We start from the raw sequence: 18,403 nt of genomic DNA, 5'->3' as shown, positions 1-18,403 counted from the left end.
GGGCTTTATTTTTCTCATATTCTCAGGGGCAGTGGGGAGGATTGGTATGGGAGGTTGGGAAGGTGCCGGAATGGGCATTTCATCATTGCAGGGGCTGCTCACGTCAGACAACTGTGGGCGTTCTCTTTGGGAGAAGGATGTGAGTTGTAGCCACTCTTGGCCAGCACCTGCTCTTCTTCCCAGTCTCCCCTCTCCAAGCCAACGCACAGCTGCCAAAGGAATCGTCCTCAAACACTGCAGTGACCATGCCACTGCCCTGTCTACAGAATCAACCATCCAGGGGCACCCTATTATTCTTAGGCTACAGTGAAACTCCTCTATATGGCTTCTGAAAGCCCTTTGCAGCCTGATCGTGACTCGCCTTTCCAGACACCGATAACTCCCCTTCCTCCACTCTAGGGTTCAGCCAAACTGGCCTCTTCTTGCCCAGGTGAACATGCCCTCCATTTCCCACCTTTGCATGTGGTTGGTCTTCCTGCCTGGGATGTGCTCCCCTTCCTAACCTCTGCCTCAGAGGAATACAAATTTATTTCGAAACACCTCACGAAGCTTTTCTTTATTTGCCTACTATTTTTTGTACCTAAACTACTGCCATCTCTCCAGATGTTTGCCCACGTTTGGCTCCCCTGGGAGAACGGAAGATCCCTGAGAATAAAGACTGGTCCATTTGTGGTATTGCGCCCTCAGAACACGGCACAGCAGCCGACGCACACTAGGTCTTTCACAAATGCTTGCTGACTGAACGCTTCAAAGGTCCTGACCACTGACTGACAGGAAGAACTGTTGCTTACCACAACTCCCTTCCAGCTGGCTTTTTTTCACTCACCTGGACAAATGCTTTTTAGGAATTCTCCATCTTGCATCCAAGGTCCTTTCCCTCTCTCCAACTGGGAGATCACATCAGGTTTGGATACTGGAAGCCCTAGTCATGGAGAAAGAAATTCAAAAGACAGCCAACAAAGAATTCAATCCTAACTCCCTACTCTTTAGGCCAAAAATGATATATGCTTCAAGGGGGTAACTAAAACTTCTGGTGGAGGAAATACATGGTACTCCCCAAAAGATCAAAGATGAATAGCTTTAGAGCTGGAAGGCAGCTCTGAGAAGTCACGTGGTCCAACTGCCACATGTTATAGATGAGGAAACTGAGGCCCAGGAAAATGACCTATGTTTCCCCAAGTCCCACAAGTAACAAGTGAGACAGGGTCTGAAGGAAGGGATTCTGATGCCAACCAAGCACACTTTCCTTGGCACAAAACTACGTTCCAGTCACACAGTGATTTGCATTCAGACAAAATTAACTGTAGTTTATTTAACCAACCAGTGACTAAAAGGGCAGTGCTATCTTCAGGAACCTGCCCCCTAACTTCAGAGAAAGCTCTCTGAAAGGAGAGAACAAAAGAAGGGGAGGGGGGCAGGCGAGAGAGGGGGCTCCTAGACCATGCTAATGACACTGGCGATTTCAAATCTCATCAAACAAAAACCATTTATTCACCAGGGAACAACCAGAAACGCTTTGTCTCTGGATCATAAAGAACTTAAGACCATTCAGTTCTTGAATACTATTACCGTCAGTCAAAATGCCAAGCCTGCCACTTCAGAAAGCCCCTAGCATTTAGTAAAGTAAGGATGCAAAGACCCCTCTGAGGACCGACTGTGCTTACCCAGGGAGACGAGGTTCTCATAGTTCTCCAGCATGACGTCCCGATAGAGGCTCCTCTGAGAAGGGTCCAGTTGCCTCCACTCCTCCTGGGTGAAGTCCACAGCCACGTCCTTGAATGTCACTGCAGCCTGTACCATGGGGCACACTCCAGATCACTTGGGGCCTGCCCCTCTGCCATGCTCCAGAGGGGAGAGCTAACTCAATCCAAGTGCTTACTGAGTGCCAGGCACAGTGCTAAGTGTGGTACGAAGGCAAGCGTGAGCACAGCACTGGTCAGCATTTCACCTATTATCTCATTTGGTGCTCAGAACTCTGTAAAGTGGGTGCTTCTATTACCTCCATGACTCACCGCAGGTTATGCAGCCAGCCAGTGTCTCAGGCAGGATTCCGATTCGTGTCTTCCTGATTCCAAGGCCAGCATCCCACCTACTCTGTTACCTAGCGGTCCCTCCCCTCAAGGAGTTGGCATACAGTGGGCGCTTAATCAGTGTCTGCTGACTACTGACAGTAAATCCACGAATCCAAGGACCAACCCAGAGAAACATCTTGGACAGACATAAGGGCTATGACATAAGAATAGGAAATAGAGCAGTAAGGGAAGAAAAAAAAGTAGGGAGAATTACCACTTTTGAATAGAGGGGCAGAAAACCTCACTCAAGAACTGAACTCACTGAAAACTGGAATGAGCCCAAGAGAAAGACTTCCAGAGACAAAAACAAAACAAAAAATCAATGATATTAAAACAAAATCAAGACAGTGATGTCAAGCATATAGTATTAAAAACAGATTAAGGAGAGAGAATCTCAGAATCAGACTACCTGAAAATGATGACCACCATCCCCCCTCCCCCCCAGTGTCTTGGATAACCATAATGTGAGAAATCATAAACGAAAACTGCCTAGATCACTTAGAAAGGGGGTGTCAAATTCAAATAGAAACATTCTGAGGACAATATATTGACTGAGAAAACTACAAATTCACATTCTCTACATCATAGAGTATTTAGACGTTTCTCAATGACATTTTGGTTTGATTTGGGCTGCACTTGGGAGTTCTGCAGGCCACAAGTCTGACACCTCTATTGTAGAACCAGAGTGCAGTAAAAATAAAAAGAATCCACTAGTCATCTGCTTATAGAAATTCCAAAATGGAAACTCCCAGGAAAGTCAGAATCAAACCCAGGATTACTAGGTCAAAGTAAAAAGTCTACAATCACCCAAAAAGAAAGCTCAGTTACAAGAAGCCATAGTCAAGATCACGTAAGACTTGGAGGCTATCACCATAAAGAAGAGGAGAGTTTAGAATATGACGTTCTAAAAGGCACAAGATAAAGGCTTTCAACCAAGAATAACCTATATGAAAGAACTGAGCATAGAAAGGGACTTTTAGTGAAACAGATTTCTAAACACTCTTTTTAAAAATTTTTGCTTTTTTGGACAGAGGAAGATAGGGCAATTGGGGTTAAGTGTCTGAGGTCGGATTTGAACTCAGGTCCACCTGACTCCAGGGCAGGTGCTCTATTCACTGAGCCACCTAGCCGCCCCAGATTTCTAAGTATTTTTGATGAAAAGGCCAGGAATTAGTAGATACTTTGAAATGGAAACGCAGAAGACAAGAAAAACATAAGAAAGTATATACATTCAATCAATTGAGCATAATGCAATAAATATTACCTTAAAGTAAAGGGTCTTTGAAAAAGGAATTATTGGAAACTCAATAACTTAATCTTAAAGAATTAGTGGGTCCAGCACAAATAATCGAACACTGTACTAAAGAAAACAACCCATGGGTTATACCTAAAGCAGTTATTTGTGGTTTTCTATCTTTACTTATCTAGTACTGCATTCTACCTCTAGACACTTTCATCAATAAAAGGGAAAAAAGAACTAACCAATCAATTTGGCGTACAAATAAAACAATTCGAAAAGTAACTAACTCAAAACTCCCAACTCAAAAACAAAGTAGAAATTATTTCCATCAGAAAGCACAGGAATAAATGAATTTTCTCTTAACCTGGTTAAGTAATATACAACACAAAGAACAAACACTGTAACTTATGGAGAAAAATTGATGGCCTTTCCAATAAGAGTGTATGAAAAGCACGGCTGCCCATTACCACCACTCTATCCGTGCACAGGAGTACCAAATCTCAAACCATACAACAAAGCAGTAATCATCAAAATAATTTGGTACTAGTTAAAAAAGGGAGGTCAATCAATGGAAGAGATTAAGTATACAAGATAGAGAAGCAAACTTAATAGCCTAATGTTCCATAAACCCAAAGGCCTTAACTGCTACAGTAAAAACGTTACTAGATGAAAAACTTCTGAGAGAACCAAAAAAGCAGTAAAGTAGGAATTCTGTATAGACCGATGACTTCACACCAAATATCAAGGAAAGATCCAAATGGAGCCATGACTGAGAAATACTAGGGTGACACCATTAACTAGAAGTAATGGCTTTCTTATCTACGGATACGGGAACAGTTCATGAGCAAACAAGGGAGAGGGAACATCAAAGGTGACAAAATGGACAACTTTGATCATATAAAATTAATAAAACCAATGCAACCAAAGTGACCTTCTTTAAGTGCAGGTCCAAACTTGTCATGGCCATTGCCTCCCGCCTTGATAAACTCCCGAAATTCCTTCTTACCCCCAGGCTCTTCAAGCCCTTTACAACCTGACTGACTTTCCAGTCTTCTCCTGTCCTCATCTTCAAGCTCTCTACACACTGGCCACAGCAGCCTCTCTGCTGCCCCTAGGACAGAATGCTTCACACCTTCCTGACCTGCCTCTGAAGCCCCTCTACGGGATGCTCTGTCCCCACTAGGCTTCCTGCACACCACTCTCTCCTGTTTCTCCTCCTACCTGGCTACTGTTTTTAGTGACCTTTGCTCGAGTTTCACCACATCCTGCCCCACGGACTGAGCAGGGCTCTGTCCTGGCTCCTTTATGCTCCTCACCTGGGAATCCTGTTAGTTATCATGGATTCAGTCATCATTTCTACACCGTTCATTCTCGAATCGATCAAGCCCTAAACTACAATCTCAAACTGGGTATCCAGTAGACACCTTAAACTCAACATGTGCTCTCCCCCTAAATCCTCATCTGTTCTTACCTTCCCTATCACTGTCTAGGACAACACTACCCTCCCAGGCCCTCGGGCTCACACTCTCTCACCACCTCTCACATACGCCTTCCTCTCTGCTCTGTTACTGCTCCCACCCTGCCCGTCACCTCACACCTGGACTACAGCAACAGCTGCTGGGAGGTCTGCCTACATCCAGTCTCTCAGTCACCAAGGCGCTCCTCCTAAAGCACAGATCTGATCCCGTCACCCCCCAAATCAACAAGGGACAGCAGCTGCCTACGGCCTCCAGGAGCACACACCAAAAGCTGGTTTGGCATTCGAAGCCCTTTGAAACCTGTCCCTTCCTCCCTTTCGGGTCTTCTTCCACCGTGCATTCTCATCGATCTAGCGGTTTGGCCTCCTGGCTGTTCCACCAAGAAGACACTCTATTTGCCAGCTTCTTTCCTTGCATTTTTCACCAGCTGGATCCTCCACATTTGGAATTTTCTTCTCCCTTACCTCCACCTCCTAGCGACCTTCAGGGCTCAGCTTCAGCCCGAGGCTGTTTCTGATCCCAGTGCCTCCCCTCCTTTAATCATCACCAACTCATCCAGTAGCTACCGGTACACGGTTCTTGTCTTTGTGTCCCCTTGTGGACTGAGCTCCCTGACAGCAGGAAGTGTCTTTTGCCTTTCTTTGTCCTAGTGCCTAGCACATGGTAGGTGCTTACTAAATGCTTTTAAACTGATTGACAGGCTTGGAAAACTCCGTTCTGAGACTTGAAAGGAAAAGCAAGCTGTCCGGAGAGAGCCAGCTCATCCTGCCCTCCAGCTCCAGAGCAAACACCCTCACTGCTCGGTGGGGTTCAGAGTTAGAATATAAATGAACAAATAACCAATCCCCGAGCCTAAGAGGCAATCACACACTTGGTGCAGTGTAGGGTTATCTCCCAGGCACACACATCTCATGTATTTCACATTAAGCACCAAGAGAACTTCCCAACCAGGACATGCAAAGTGATACACCAGCAGGAAGAGAACAAAGAAAAAGAGAAAGGTCAAAGCATGTGGGGGGAGGGGGGGTTTGTTAGAATAAGAAAACAATTTCTATAAGGAATAAAGCACGGACCTGTTTACCCTGATTTTCGGAGGTGGGTGGCCTTGCAAATCCAATTACTATATCTGTCTGGCTACACTGTCTTCTCTATTTTTTTTCTTTCCTTCCTTTTTTTTTAAACAAAAAAATTGGTGGAGCAGCGGATGGAGCACCCAATTCCGATCAGGAAGACCTGAATTCACATTTGACTCTAGCTTTGTGACCCTGGGGCAAGTCACTTAACTCCAACTGCCTCACAAAAAATACAGTAAAAAAAAAATAAAACAATGGATGAATTGCTAAAAATAGGAGGTAAAGGAGAGACATTTAAGAAATGAAGATAATATAAAACAAATGATAGTATTAAACTTCAATTAAAAGTGGGTTTGTGAAATGACTAAAAAAATTGCTCAAAAGTTAGTAAACTTGATTTTAAAAAAGAATAAAGATTCAAATAATCAAATTTAGAAATGAAAAAGCAAAGATCCAGGTTTGGTCCCAGGCTGTTGAATAGCTTTATCAGTTATATACTGTAGCTCAGTGGTTCACAACATTTTTTTGCTTCTCAAACTCCTTTTAACAACAACAAAATATGTTGTGAACTCTCAGGGTTCATATTTAAAACAAAAAGAAAATGAAAATACACAAATATGTGCTAGAAAATGGCAGAAGAATTTTACAAGTTTTTTTTTTCACTAAGAGATAAAAATTTCTTTATATTTTTAGCAACAAATGTCTAAGGGTTTCATTGCTGAATGACGTTGTAGACCAAAATTCAATGTAATTAAATTTTCTTTTTCATCTACTTTCAATACATCAATTAGAGAAACAAAAGACATCAAATGGATTATAAATCCAATTTAATTTATTAGAAATTTCAAGAGAACGTTCATTAAAAGTCATTCTAAAAATTTCACATGATCACTGATGTCTCCAGCTTTACCCAATGTTAGTTCACTTTCCAATAAGAAATTACAGAATGTCAAAAAGTGCTCAGCCCTATTCTCACTGTGTGTTTCCAAACTTTTTGTTGCATAATCATACTTCCTCCTTGGGCCTGAAAGTTGTAGATGTTTGTCTCAGCACCCTGCAATGATGGGCTGGGTCATTAATTTCATAAAAGCTGCATGCCAGATAGGCTAAGCTTTGTAGCCACGTTTTATCTCTTGCACCATCATTCAGGCGAAAAGGACTCCAAGCATTAGATCAACCCTGCAAGGCAAGTGCTATGATTATCTCCATTTTCCGGTTGGGGAAAATAAGGCAGAGGAGGGTGAAATGACTTGGCCAGAGTTCCCCAGCCAGCATGTAAGTGTTTGAGACAGGACTGGAGCGCACGTGTTCCTCACACCTGCTCAGCCTCCATGAGACTGCCTGAAGCACTGGACACCTCCCCCTTGATGTCCTGGGCTGGGTCTGCACTGGGGTCACCACCACTGCTCCTAGCTCCTGCAGACCCTCCAGACCTAATCCCATCTCCTCTGAGGTTCACCCTTATCGTCCAGGGAGCCCAGGCACTCTCTCTCCTTCCCCAGAGAGCTCAGCAGCGGCTCAAGGCCTTTCTGAGCTTTCCAACCCTGGCTCTTCCACAGGGGGCTTTGCTATGCCTATGGATAGTTCCACAAACACCCAACTTCCCAGTTCCCCAGTTTACTCGTTTCCCATGACCTCAGCCACACACACAGAGGGCCATCCGCCTCCAAGTCTGTGAACTAGGAAGTGCCTTTATGTGATCATAATATTGTGTCATTCCATCTTTCCCTTCCCTTGTGACCGGCTAGTCCTCGGCTTCAACCTCCCCATGACCCCCAATCCCTCAAGCCCTCAGCCCTTGCTCAGGCCAGGTCACTGTATTGGTCACACTCTGAGCCAGTTCAAACAAGTACTCTCCTCTAGACTCCAGTCTCTTGCCAGGACTCCCTAGAATGCAGCAGCACATTCCTCTCAGGGTCCACTACCAGTTTATGTTAGAGGGCCCCTTCTCGCGGCCTCCCTGATTCATTCGCTCTTCCTGTGACCTTGTCACCCCTCTCTTCAAGCCCCCCAAGTGGGAAAAGGCACCCTGGCCCTCACTTTCTCAGCTAAGACCCTGCCTCATCCTTCCCCCCTCTTCCTCATTACATGCCACCCAGGTGCCTCTCTCATGGAGATGTGGCCCTTCTCCTTGCCAAAGCAAAACCCTCCACACAAACACAGGCTCCCCGTTCCACCTTGTCTCTTCTGGCGGCTCTTTCCTACTCTCATCCTCCCTCTCCCTGTCGATCAACTGCTATCTTGCCACCTACAAATATGCCCACATCTCCCTCATCCTTAAAAAAACCCTCCCTTGATCCATTTAGCCTTAAAAGAACTAACCCTTTTGTGGCTAAACTACACTAAAACTATGATTTCAATAGATGCAGAAAAAAAACCTTTGACAAAGTACAACACAGAAGACCCTTTGTAAAAGATAATAAAAAGCATCTACGTAAAGCCAAAAGCAGCACTGGATGCCCTGGGAATACAGCAGAACAGTTTACAATAAATATGGGGATAAAGCAGGGATACCCACTCTCCCCACTCTTATTTAATACATTACTACAAATACCAGCAATAAGACAAGAGAAAGAAAGGGACAAAGAATGAAATGATAGCTTGGCAGGCAGTATAGCACAGGAAGATCTGAGTTCAAATCCAGCTTCAGACACTTACAGCTGTGGGGCCTGGAGTAAGTCACTGTTTGCTTCAGTTTCCTCATCTTTGAAATGGGAATTATATTGCCTTCTTCCTAAGGCTGCTGTGCCAGTCAAAAGAGGTAATATCTGTAAAGCACTTAACACAGTGTCTGGCACACAGTCAGTGCTTTATGAGTTTTGGCTATTATATTATTAAAGACAGGCAAAGAATAGATCAGAGTGTCCCTGTTTGTAGATGATATGACAGTTTACCTGGAAAATCCAAAGAAATCAGCAAAGACACTAATTCGGACAATTTGGAGCCTTTGTAAACTTGTAGGCTACAAAATCAGCCCTCCAACTTCAACTGCATCTTTACATACATATTGTTGGTTAACCCCAACAATAACTAGCATTTACACAGAACTCACTATGTGTCTGGCACTCTCCTAAGGATGCCCTTGGGAGGCAGATACTGCTATGATCTCCATTTGATAGGTGATGAAACTGAGGCAGACAGGGTGAAGTGACATACCCAGGGTCCCACAGCTAGTAAGTGTCTGAGGCTGGATTTGAACTCAGGTCTTCCTGACTCCAGGCCTGGAGCTCTATCCACTGCGCCACCAGAAACTTTATAGAACTTGATAAAATAGTAACAAAATTCATTTGGAAAAACCAAAGATTTAGACCAGAGGCGGGAAATCTGTGGCCTTCTACATCCTTAAGAGCAGCCTTCTGACTGAATCCAAGGATTCACTGGCCTTAAGGCCACAGATTTCCCACCCCTGAGTTAGACGACCAAGTGAAATGATGAAAAGAGGTAGGGACAAAGAGGGGATATCATTTTTAGGCCTCAAATTATATTATAAAGCAGTAGTCATCAAAACCTGCCAGTATTGGTTAACAAAGAATATATCAATGGAACAGCTCAGGCAAGGGACATATGAGGACAATGGGGCTAGATAATCTAATGTTTGATAAAATGGAAAAGATAAATCACCTCAGGAAAAAACTCCTTGTTTGTTCAAAACTGCTGAGAAAACTATAAAGCAGGGGGCGGCCAGGTGGCTCAGCGAGTAAGAGCACCGGCTCCAGTGTTGAGAAGACCTGGAGATTGAATCCCGGGCTCAGACACTTAGCACCCACCCAGAAACACCTGGCCGTGTAACCTTGAGCAAGTTACTTAACCCCAATTGCTTAATTAAAAAAAAAAAAAAGAAAACTATAAAGCAGTTGGGCAGAAATTAGACTCAGACCAACATGTTACACCACATTCCACAATACATTCTAAATTGATATGTGACTTTAATATTAAGTTCATAAGACAAAAAAATTGAAGAAAAATAGATCATATACCACCCAAAGCTATGAACAAGAGATTTATTCTTAAATAAACAAAAGCTAGGGACAATTACCAAAGCTAAGATGGTTAGATTATATAACTGTCATTACATGAAATTGACAACATCAAAGCACCTGGGATAAGAAAGAAGGGGTTGAATGGGGAAAAAAATATATCAAATTTGTCTGATAAAGGTTGGATATCCAAGATATATAACAATGAATAAACATAAGATTAAGCCATTCCTCAAAAGATAAATGGTCAAAGAATAGGAGCAAACAGTTCTCAAAAGAGGAACTTCAAAGTACTCAGAAGCATAAGAAAAAATGCTCCAACTGACAAATCAGAGAAATGCAAAACAAAACAGCATTTAAGCTGCAAGTAATTCTCTGAAAACTGGTAGAAACGACAAAAAACAGCATCAGTCAATGTTGGGAGGGTTGTGGCAAGACAGGCACACTAATACATTGCTGGTGGAGCTATGAAATGGTACAACCATTTTGGAAAACAATTTGGAATTATGCAAATAAAGTTCACTCTTTGAACAAGACTCCATCATGGATTTACACCCCAAGGAAGTCACTGACAAGGAAAAAAGTCCCCATATTCTCCAAAATATTCATAGTAGTGCTTTGTGTTGAAAGCAGAGGAGTGAAAACAAAGTTGATGTCCATCAAGAGGGGAATGGCCAACCAAACTGTGGTATGAGACAGAATACTAGTGTGCCGTAAGGAATAATGCACGTGAAGAACAGAAAAATGGGGAAAGATCTCTATAAACTCATGCAGAGTGAAAGAAACAAAGTCAAGAAAAAATATACACAGTAACTATAGCAATTTAAATATGAAAATATTTAAAATAAAACAGAAAAAATGATTGTACACAAAAACATCAAGTGAATGTTGCAAAATTATGAATAATAAGCATGGCTGGAAAGACAAGCTCGAAGAGGATGCTTCCCACCTACCCTTTTACAGAGGTGGGAGGTCCACAGGTGCTGACCGCTGCTTGTGTTTTCAGACTTTTTCACTGTATTGAGCAGTTGTACTGATTTTTTCCCTCTTGTTTTCTTTTTTTCTTTTGTCTTTAAAAAAATTATTTTTTTGTTAATATGGGATGTCGTTTTGGGAAGGAGGAGAGGAAGGGATATTGGGGGAAAGTGTAACATTAAGAAAAGACATCAATAAAAACATTTTAAAATGCAAAAACTATGAAAGTTTAAAAGAAATTTTAAAAAGAAATAATGAAGGGAACATGTTATGGGAATGGGAATCTGAAGATCTTCCCTCAGGCCCTTTGATAGGCTTACATGACTCTGAGAACCTTCCTTGATTTGAAAATATACTGTGCCCCCTAATAGGCTGAATGTGGTCACATGGAGCCTGTGGCGGGAGGCTTGTTTTTCAGGAATGCCCACACTTTGTTGCTCTGTGATTGGACAGAGGGTTGACATTCTCTGACCCAGGAGAAGGCTATATAGACCCTGATGTGAAATTCTGCCTTGGGGCTCACTTTGGGAAGAGTTGTGTGATTTGGCCGGATGAGACTCGGGGCAGCCATTGAGCCCCCGGCTTTGAAAGCCCAGATGTTGGCGCTTCCCTCTCTGGTAACTAACTAGGTATGGATGTGATGGTCAGACAGCTGGGAGCCTGCCTGCTGATGTTTCTCTGTCTGTGTATAACTTCTGTTTGTATTCTCTGAAGTTCAGGGTGCTGACTTTTTCCCTTGAACTAGGTAAATGATATGTTTGATTGATTAAAGCAAGATTGTTAAGCCATTTTGAGCTGCTTTCCTTTAGAAAAGTGGATCTAAGAACCTGTGCTAACAGCCATCCTGGGAATGCTAGGGTGTTTGCTGCTATAGGAACAGTTTCAGAGAAACCTGGGGTGACCTATATAAACTGATGAAGAATGAAAGGATTAGAACAAGGTGAACTAGTTACGCATAATAAGATTACAGCAAAAAACCAGCTTTGCGAGATCTGAGACCTCTAGTCAATGCAGTCCCCGATCAACAGAGAAGCCCATAGGTCACCAAGGGGTTGTAAACTCCAAATGCAGGAGAAAGCACATGATTTTTACACGGTCAGCTGAGGAATGTCACTCCCTTCTTTCTGGACAGCCATGGCTCAAGCACCACCTTTTACATGAGGGCCTTCTTGATCCCCTCAATGTGTGCCATTCCTCAGTAATCATCCTGTGATCAGCAACTTTATATTCTGCTGTCTTACTCTGCTGTGATACTAGTTCTGGAAATATTTATCCACGTGCATGTTACTGCCCTGCTGAGAGCTGGGAGAGCTTCCTTTTTTTGTTTGTTTGTTTTTTGGCATTCCAGTCTGGATGACTGACTGACAAACTGAACAAAAGGAAGCATTAAGGGAGGGCCGTGGGAAATGTCACTGACCGGGAATTGCAGAATGGTCTGTAGTCTCTCAAGGGGGAAGACTCCTGCTCTCTGGATTCTCTGCTGGCACTGCCAAGGAACTGCTATTCTGGTACCTTAAGTGGAGCAAACCCTAAGTGTGGAGCTCTTCTGGGCCTGATCAGACCAATACCAAGGAGAGAGGAAATCCAAGTTCCCCTGAGACTCACCTTTGATTGCAGGAAGGCAGGTTTCTAAGAACATCAGAAAAGAGTTCTCCCTCCTGCTGGGTGAGCAGGGGAAGCTGGCCCAAGATGGATGAGAAACTCTTCAATAAATCAGTTCTGAAGACACAGCACAAGTGATTCCAAGGAGAGGGACAAACAATGAATTATCCAAACGGACTACATGTGGATGCAGTGGTGGAAAGAAGATGTAAAGGGGATACAATGGCAACAAGGGCCAGTCACTGTGGATGAGGAAGTACAGAATGACCCTGTACGAACAGGGCTGGTGATGCTGAGATCTGGTAGCCTACGATGGAGAAGAGTGCTGGTGACCAGCTCAGAGAAGGGACGGGAAAGACAGAGACTGATAAACCTTTGAAAATGGGACATGGTGAGGGGACTGAAGGAGCCAAATTTTACTTTGATTTTGTTTTCTCTTTGAAGGGAAATGATCTTCAACAATTTAGCCCTAAACCTTTGGGAGGACAGAGCAAAAATGGGGAGCAAGGAACAGAAATTCATGATCAGTGAGGAGACAGGCAACAAATAGCTCTTCTCAATGAATTCAAGTCACCAAGTACCGATAAACTACAATGCAGAAAAGTAGCAGATGTGATTGCTGATCCATTATCAGGGATCTGGGAAGGACTTTGGAGAATGGGAAAAGTACATTAGGCTACAAAGGTGTAATGCGAATGTAAATTTGGAAGATCTTCCCTGCCCCTAGGCTAAAGTGCACCAGAAGCCTGGGGAGGGAGGCTTGTTTTTCAGTAGATACTTCTTGATTGGCCAGTGAGTCAATAAGGTTGTTACATTCTCTGAGCCAGGAGAAGGCTATATAAGCCCTGATGTGTAGCTTTGTTTTGGGACTCACTTTGAGAAGTGTTCTGTGATTTGATCTGAATTCTGGGAAGCTGTTGTTGAGAGTCTCCCGGCTTTGAAAAACCCAGATGTGGAAACCCAGATGTTGACTGGGTATGGATGTAATGGTTGGACAGTTTGGAATCTGTCTACTTGATCTGTTTCTGTCTTGATAATTCTGCCTGTATGCTTTGAAGTTCAGGGTGCTGACCTTTTTCCCCTGAACAAGGTAAACGATATATGTCTGACTGATTAAAGTAAGCTTGTTAACCCATTTTGAGTTGCTTTCCTTTATCAAAGCAGATCCAAGAACCTGTATGGGCAGCAAACCCTGAGGACGTGCTTGGGGTGCTTGCTGCTACAAAAGGTCAAATGTCCTAATGAACAAAAGAGGGAAGAGGGTAGAATCTTCAAAGAATCCTGGCAAAATATGTGAAAGCATCTCGTTAAAGGGGGTGATGGCAGCAAGTGGAGAGGAAGGCGGAAAACAGGAGAAGCCAGGGAGGCTGCCCCAAGAATGGGCCACGAGGTCCTGACCAAAGAGCACCCCGCCCCCCGAAGCAGAGGAAAACTGAGCTGCAACACAGAGTGGGCTGAGTGATTCGCTTAGGCTCACACAGCTAAAAAATGTCTGAGGCAGGATTTGAACTCAGGTCTTTCTGCCCCACAAGTCCTACGTTCTATTCACCAGGCCCCTGAGCTCCCTGAAAGGTTGGAAGGGGAATGCAAAGGGAACCGTGTGCCATGTGAAAGTAGAAGGCATCCATAAAAAACAAATTTAGGATACAAAGAAGCATGTGAAGATTTCTAGGAATGGATGCAAAGAGGAAGAACACACAGATGCTTCCAATATTGAGCCACCAAAGGGAATTCAGGGATGCTGACTGAAGTGAGCAAGACGAGCCCGAAGAAGACGGAGCACGGCGCTCACTCCCTGCTTCGCAAAAGTGGGTGATCGTGGAGAGAGGACGGCACACGCCATAGCATTCACCAGGATCCCGCCTAGGCTTCTATACCTTGTACTTTCTTCCGCTTTTTTTCGTTCTTTACTCAGGTTGGCCCTCTAGCAGGGAGAGTAGGAGGGGTATACTGAGACATAAATGTAATGCAAAAAACAAAAGATGCAATAAAAAGATTTTTAAATGAGATCCTCTTTGATTTTGCTGACATAGAAACAAAATAGTGAAAATCAGGAGAATGGGAATGATGTGGGGGAGGCGGGGAGGCCCGCCACCTGCAAGGGCCATTCCTAGGCTGATTGCTGCAGGGCTGGGAATTGACGGAGCTGGGTAAGAGACAAATGCAGGGTCCGTGCAGTAGCAGCAGCTACTCATGGGACTACCAACCCACAGCCTGGAAATTTAAAAAGCACCTACCTGGACTTCCAGGGACCAGTTTGGCAGAGTGAACCTGAGCTGCTCCAACCCCGCCCCCACCTGAAAACAAAGAGACTATTGCCCCAGAGCAAAATTTTAAAACAGTGAAGGCTTGGGAGACCTAGAGGAAGGGCATGGCTAAGGCCCTGCCTCAAAACGGGTAAAAACACACTGCAAAACAAAGACCCCAGAATCTTATTATTGTGAGCAGGAGGGACCAAGTTCAGGAGATAGCATTAACTCCATACCCTCAGCTGAAGCCTCAACAGGGAATATGAAGTGCTCTCAAGCCCAGAAAGCCTTAAATTAGAAGAGCTCAAGATGGACTTTGAAAACCAAATTAGAGAGGTAGAAGACAAAATGACTAATTGTTTTAAAATCAAAATTGCAAAAATAGAAAAACATTTCAATGAAGAAAGCAGCTCCTTAAAAAGAAAAATGTGTGAACTAAAAATGAAATCTGAACATATGGAAAAGGATCTTCAAAAACTAACTGAGGAAAATAATTCACTAAAAATTAGAGTCAGCGAAATTGAAGCTAGTGACTCTATAAGGCACCAAGAATCAGTCAAACAAAACATCAAGAATGAAAAATTAGAAAAAGATGTAAAATATCTCAATGGAGAAATAACTGGCTTGGAAAACAGATCCAGGAGAGATAATCTAAGAATTATTAGTCTACCACAAAATCATGATGAAAAAATGAGCCTGGACAACATCTTCCAAGGGCTCATCAAGGAAAAGTGCCCTGAGATCCTAGAACCAGAGGGTAAACTAGATATTAAAAGAATCCACTAGACACCTCCTGAAAGACATCCCAAAATGAAAACTCTGCATAATGTTGTAACCAAAGTGCAGGACTATCAGATAAAGGAGAAAATACTACAAGCAGCCAGAAAGAAACAATTCAAATATTGCAGAACTACAGTGAAGATCACACAGGATCTAGTAGCTTCTACATCGAAAGATAGGAGGGATCGGAATATGATATTTTGCAAGGCAAAAGAGCTTGGGTTACAACCAAGGATCAGCTATCCAATGAAACTGAGCATAATCTTTCAGGCCAGGAAATGGTCATTCAATGATATAAGGGACTTCCAGACCTTCCTGATGAAAAAGACAGAATTCAATCTCAAATTATAAGCTTTAAGAGAGACATAGAAAGGTAAAGAGGGAAAACACACACACACACACACACACACACACACACACACACCTTGTTATTTAATAAGAGCAAACTGTTTACATTCCTATAAGGGAAGCTGATACCTGCTAATACTGAGAATTCTATATTTATCACGACATTTAAAAGGGATATAGATAGAGGGTGTGGGTATAAATTAAACAAAAAACCCCTTATTAAGGGGTGCAAAGGGACTGCAATAGAAAAAAAGGAAAGAATGAAGCAGAAAAGGGTAAATTATGCCACACAAAGAGGCAGAAAAACATATTATAGTAGAGGAAAAGAAGGGAGGGAGATGAACATTATATGAGCTTTACCCTCATTGGTTCTGGTGTAAGGTGGGAATGACATAATCAGTTAAGTACAGGACTCGATTGAGAAGAGACATAAAATCTATCATAATAGAGGGAAAGAGGGGAGGGAGAGGAGCATTGCATGAGATCTATTCCTGTCAATCTTGGTTCAAGGAAGAAATAACATACTACATTAAGTATAAAAATCTATCATACCCTACAGGAGTAGGAAGGGGGAAGGGCTAAGAAAAAGGGGGGGGTGGTTAGAAAGGAGGGAAAAAGTAGTAAGGAGGAAGGATAGGAAAAGGGAGGAGGGCTGATAAGGAGGGGATACTGAGGGAGGTGGCTATCAAAAGGAAAACTCTTAAGGAGAGGAAGGGTGAAGGGGAAAAATAAAAGCATAAACAGGGGAAGGAACAGGATGGAGGGAAAGATACAGACAGTAATCATAATCGTGAATGTGAACGGAATGAACTCTCCCATAAAACAGAGGCAGATGGCAGAATGGATTAAAAACCATAATCCTACAATATGCTGTCTACAAGAAACATATTTGAAACAGGGGGATACACACAAGGTAAAAGTAAAAGGCTGGAGTAAAATATATTATGCTTCAGCTAAAGAAAAAAAAACAGCAAGGGTAGCAATCCTTATCTTAGATAAAGAAAAGCAAAAATAGATCTAATTAAAAGAGATAAGGAAGGAAACTATATCCTCCTAAAAGGCACCACTGAAAATAAAGCAAGATCATTACTAAACATATATGCACCAAGCGATATAGCATCCAGATTCCTAAAGGAGAAGTTAAAGGAAGAAATAGATAGTAAAACTATACTAGTGGGGGACCTCAATCTCCCCCTCTCTGAATTTGATAAATCTAACCACAAAATAAATAAGAAAGAAGTTAAGGAGGTAAATAGAATCTTAGAGAAGATAGATATAATAGACCTCTGGAGAAAACTGAATGGGGAAAAAAAAGGAATATACCTTCTCCTCAGTGGTACATGGCACAAACACACAAAAACTGACCATGTACTAGGGCATAAAAACCTCACAATTCAGCGCAGAAAGGAAGAAATATTAAATGCATCCTTCTCAGATCATGATGCAATAGAAATTATATGTAATAAATGGCCATGGAAGGATAGACTAAAAACTAATTGGAAACCAAATAACTTAATCCTAAAGAATGAATGGGTCAAACAAGAAATTATAGAAACAAATAGTGACTTCATCCAAGAGAATGACAACAATGAGACAACATACCAAAACTTGTGGGATACAGCAAAAGCAGTTCTTAGGGGAAGTTTTGTATCCCTGAATGCATACATAAATAAAATAGAGAAAATGGAGGTCAATAAATTGGGCAAGCAACTGAAAAAGCTAGAAAAAGAACAAATTGAAAATCCCCAATTAAATACTAAATTAGTAATAATGAAAACCAAAGGAGAGATTAATAAAATTGAATTTAAGAAAACTATTGAATTAGTAAACAAAACTAAGAGCTGGTATTATGAAAAAAACAATAAAATTGATAGACCTTTAGTCAATAAAATAAAAAAAAAGAAAGGAAATCAAATTCCAAGACCAAAAATGAAAAGTATAAATCTACCTCCAATGAAAAGGAAATTTAAAACAATAATTAGGAATTATTTTGCCCAATTGTATGTACATAAATTTGACAATCTTAGTGAAATGGATGAATATTTACAAAAATATAAATTGCCCAGATTAACTGAAGAGGAAGTAAACTACTTAAAAAACCCCATCTCAGAAAAAGAAATTGAATGTCATCAAAGAACTCCCTAGGAAAAAATCTCCAGGGCCAGATGTATTTACTAGTGAATTCTACCAAACATTTAAAGAACATTTATTCCAATACTTTACAAACTACTCAGGAAAACTGAAGGAGTCCAACCAAATTCTTTTTGTAACAAAAATATGGTAGTGATACCCAAATCGGGAAGAGACATAACAGAGAAAGAAAATTATAGACCAATATATACATGCAAAAAATCTAAATAAAACATAAGCAAAAAGACTGCATCAACTTATCACAAGAATAATATACTCTGATCAAGTAGGATTTATTTCAGTAATGCAAGGATGGTTCAATATCAGGAAAAATATCAGTATAATTGATTACATCAACAACAAAACTAGCAGAAACCATATGATTATCACAATAGATGCTGTGGGGAGCCATAGAAGCCTGGTTCAGAACTCAGTAATTAAATCCTAATAGTGGACTTTAAAACAAGAATCTCTTTGAG

At 42.0% G+C, this 18,403-nt stretch overlaps 1 protein-coding gene across 1 annotated transcript in view; it reads right to left on the bottom strand.

The window, feature by feature from the left end:
- Positions 1–13,727, bottom strand: part of LOC138171317 (zinc finger protein 420-like) — a 21,626-nt gene extending 7,899 nt beyond the window's left edge. The window contains exons 1-3 of the mRNA XM_069100767.1: positions 10,794–13,727; positions 1,665–1,791; positions 827–922 (exon numbers count right to left, since the gene is read on the bottom strand). Of these exons, the coding sequence (XP_068956868.1) occupies positions 827–922; positions 1,665–1,791; positions 10,794–10,994 (424 nt within the window). The 5' untranslated portion in view covers positions 10,995–13,727. The remainder of the gene's footprint in view (positions 1–826; positions 923–1,664; positions 1,792–10,793) is intronic.
- Positions 13,728–18,403: the final 4,676 nt, after the last annotated feature.

The sequence above is a fragment of the Petaurus breviceps genome, unplaced genomic scaffold, assembly GCF_028583685.1.
Source record: "Petaurus breviceps papuanus isolate PSGF00001 unplaced genomic scaffold, PetGlider_PUasm1.0 424, whole genome shotgun sequence".
NCBI lineage: Eukaryota > Metazoa > Chordata > Mammalia > Diprotodontia > Petauridae > Petaurus > Petaurus breviceps.
This window is presented reverse-complemented; position numbering and strand designations above follow the sequence as displayed.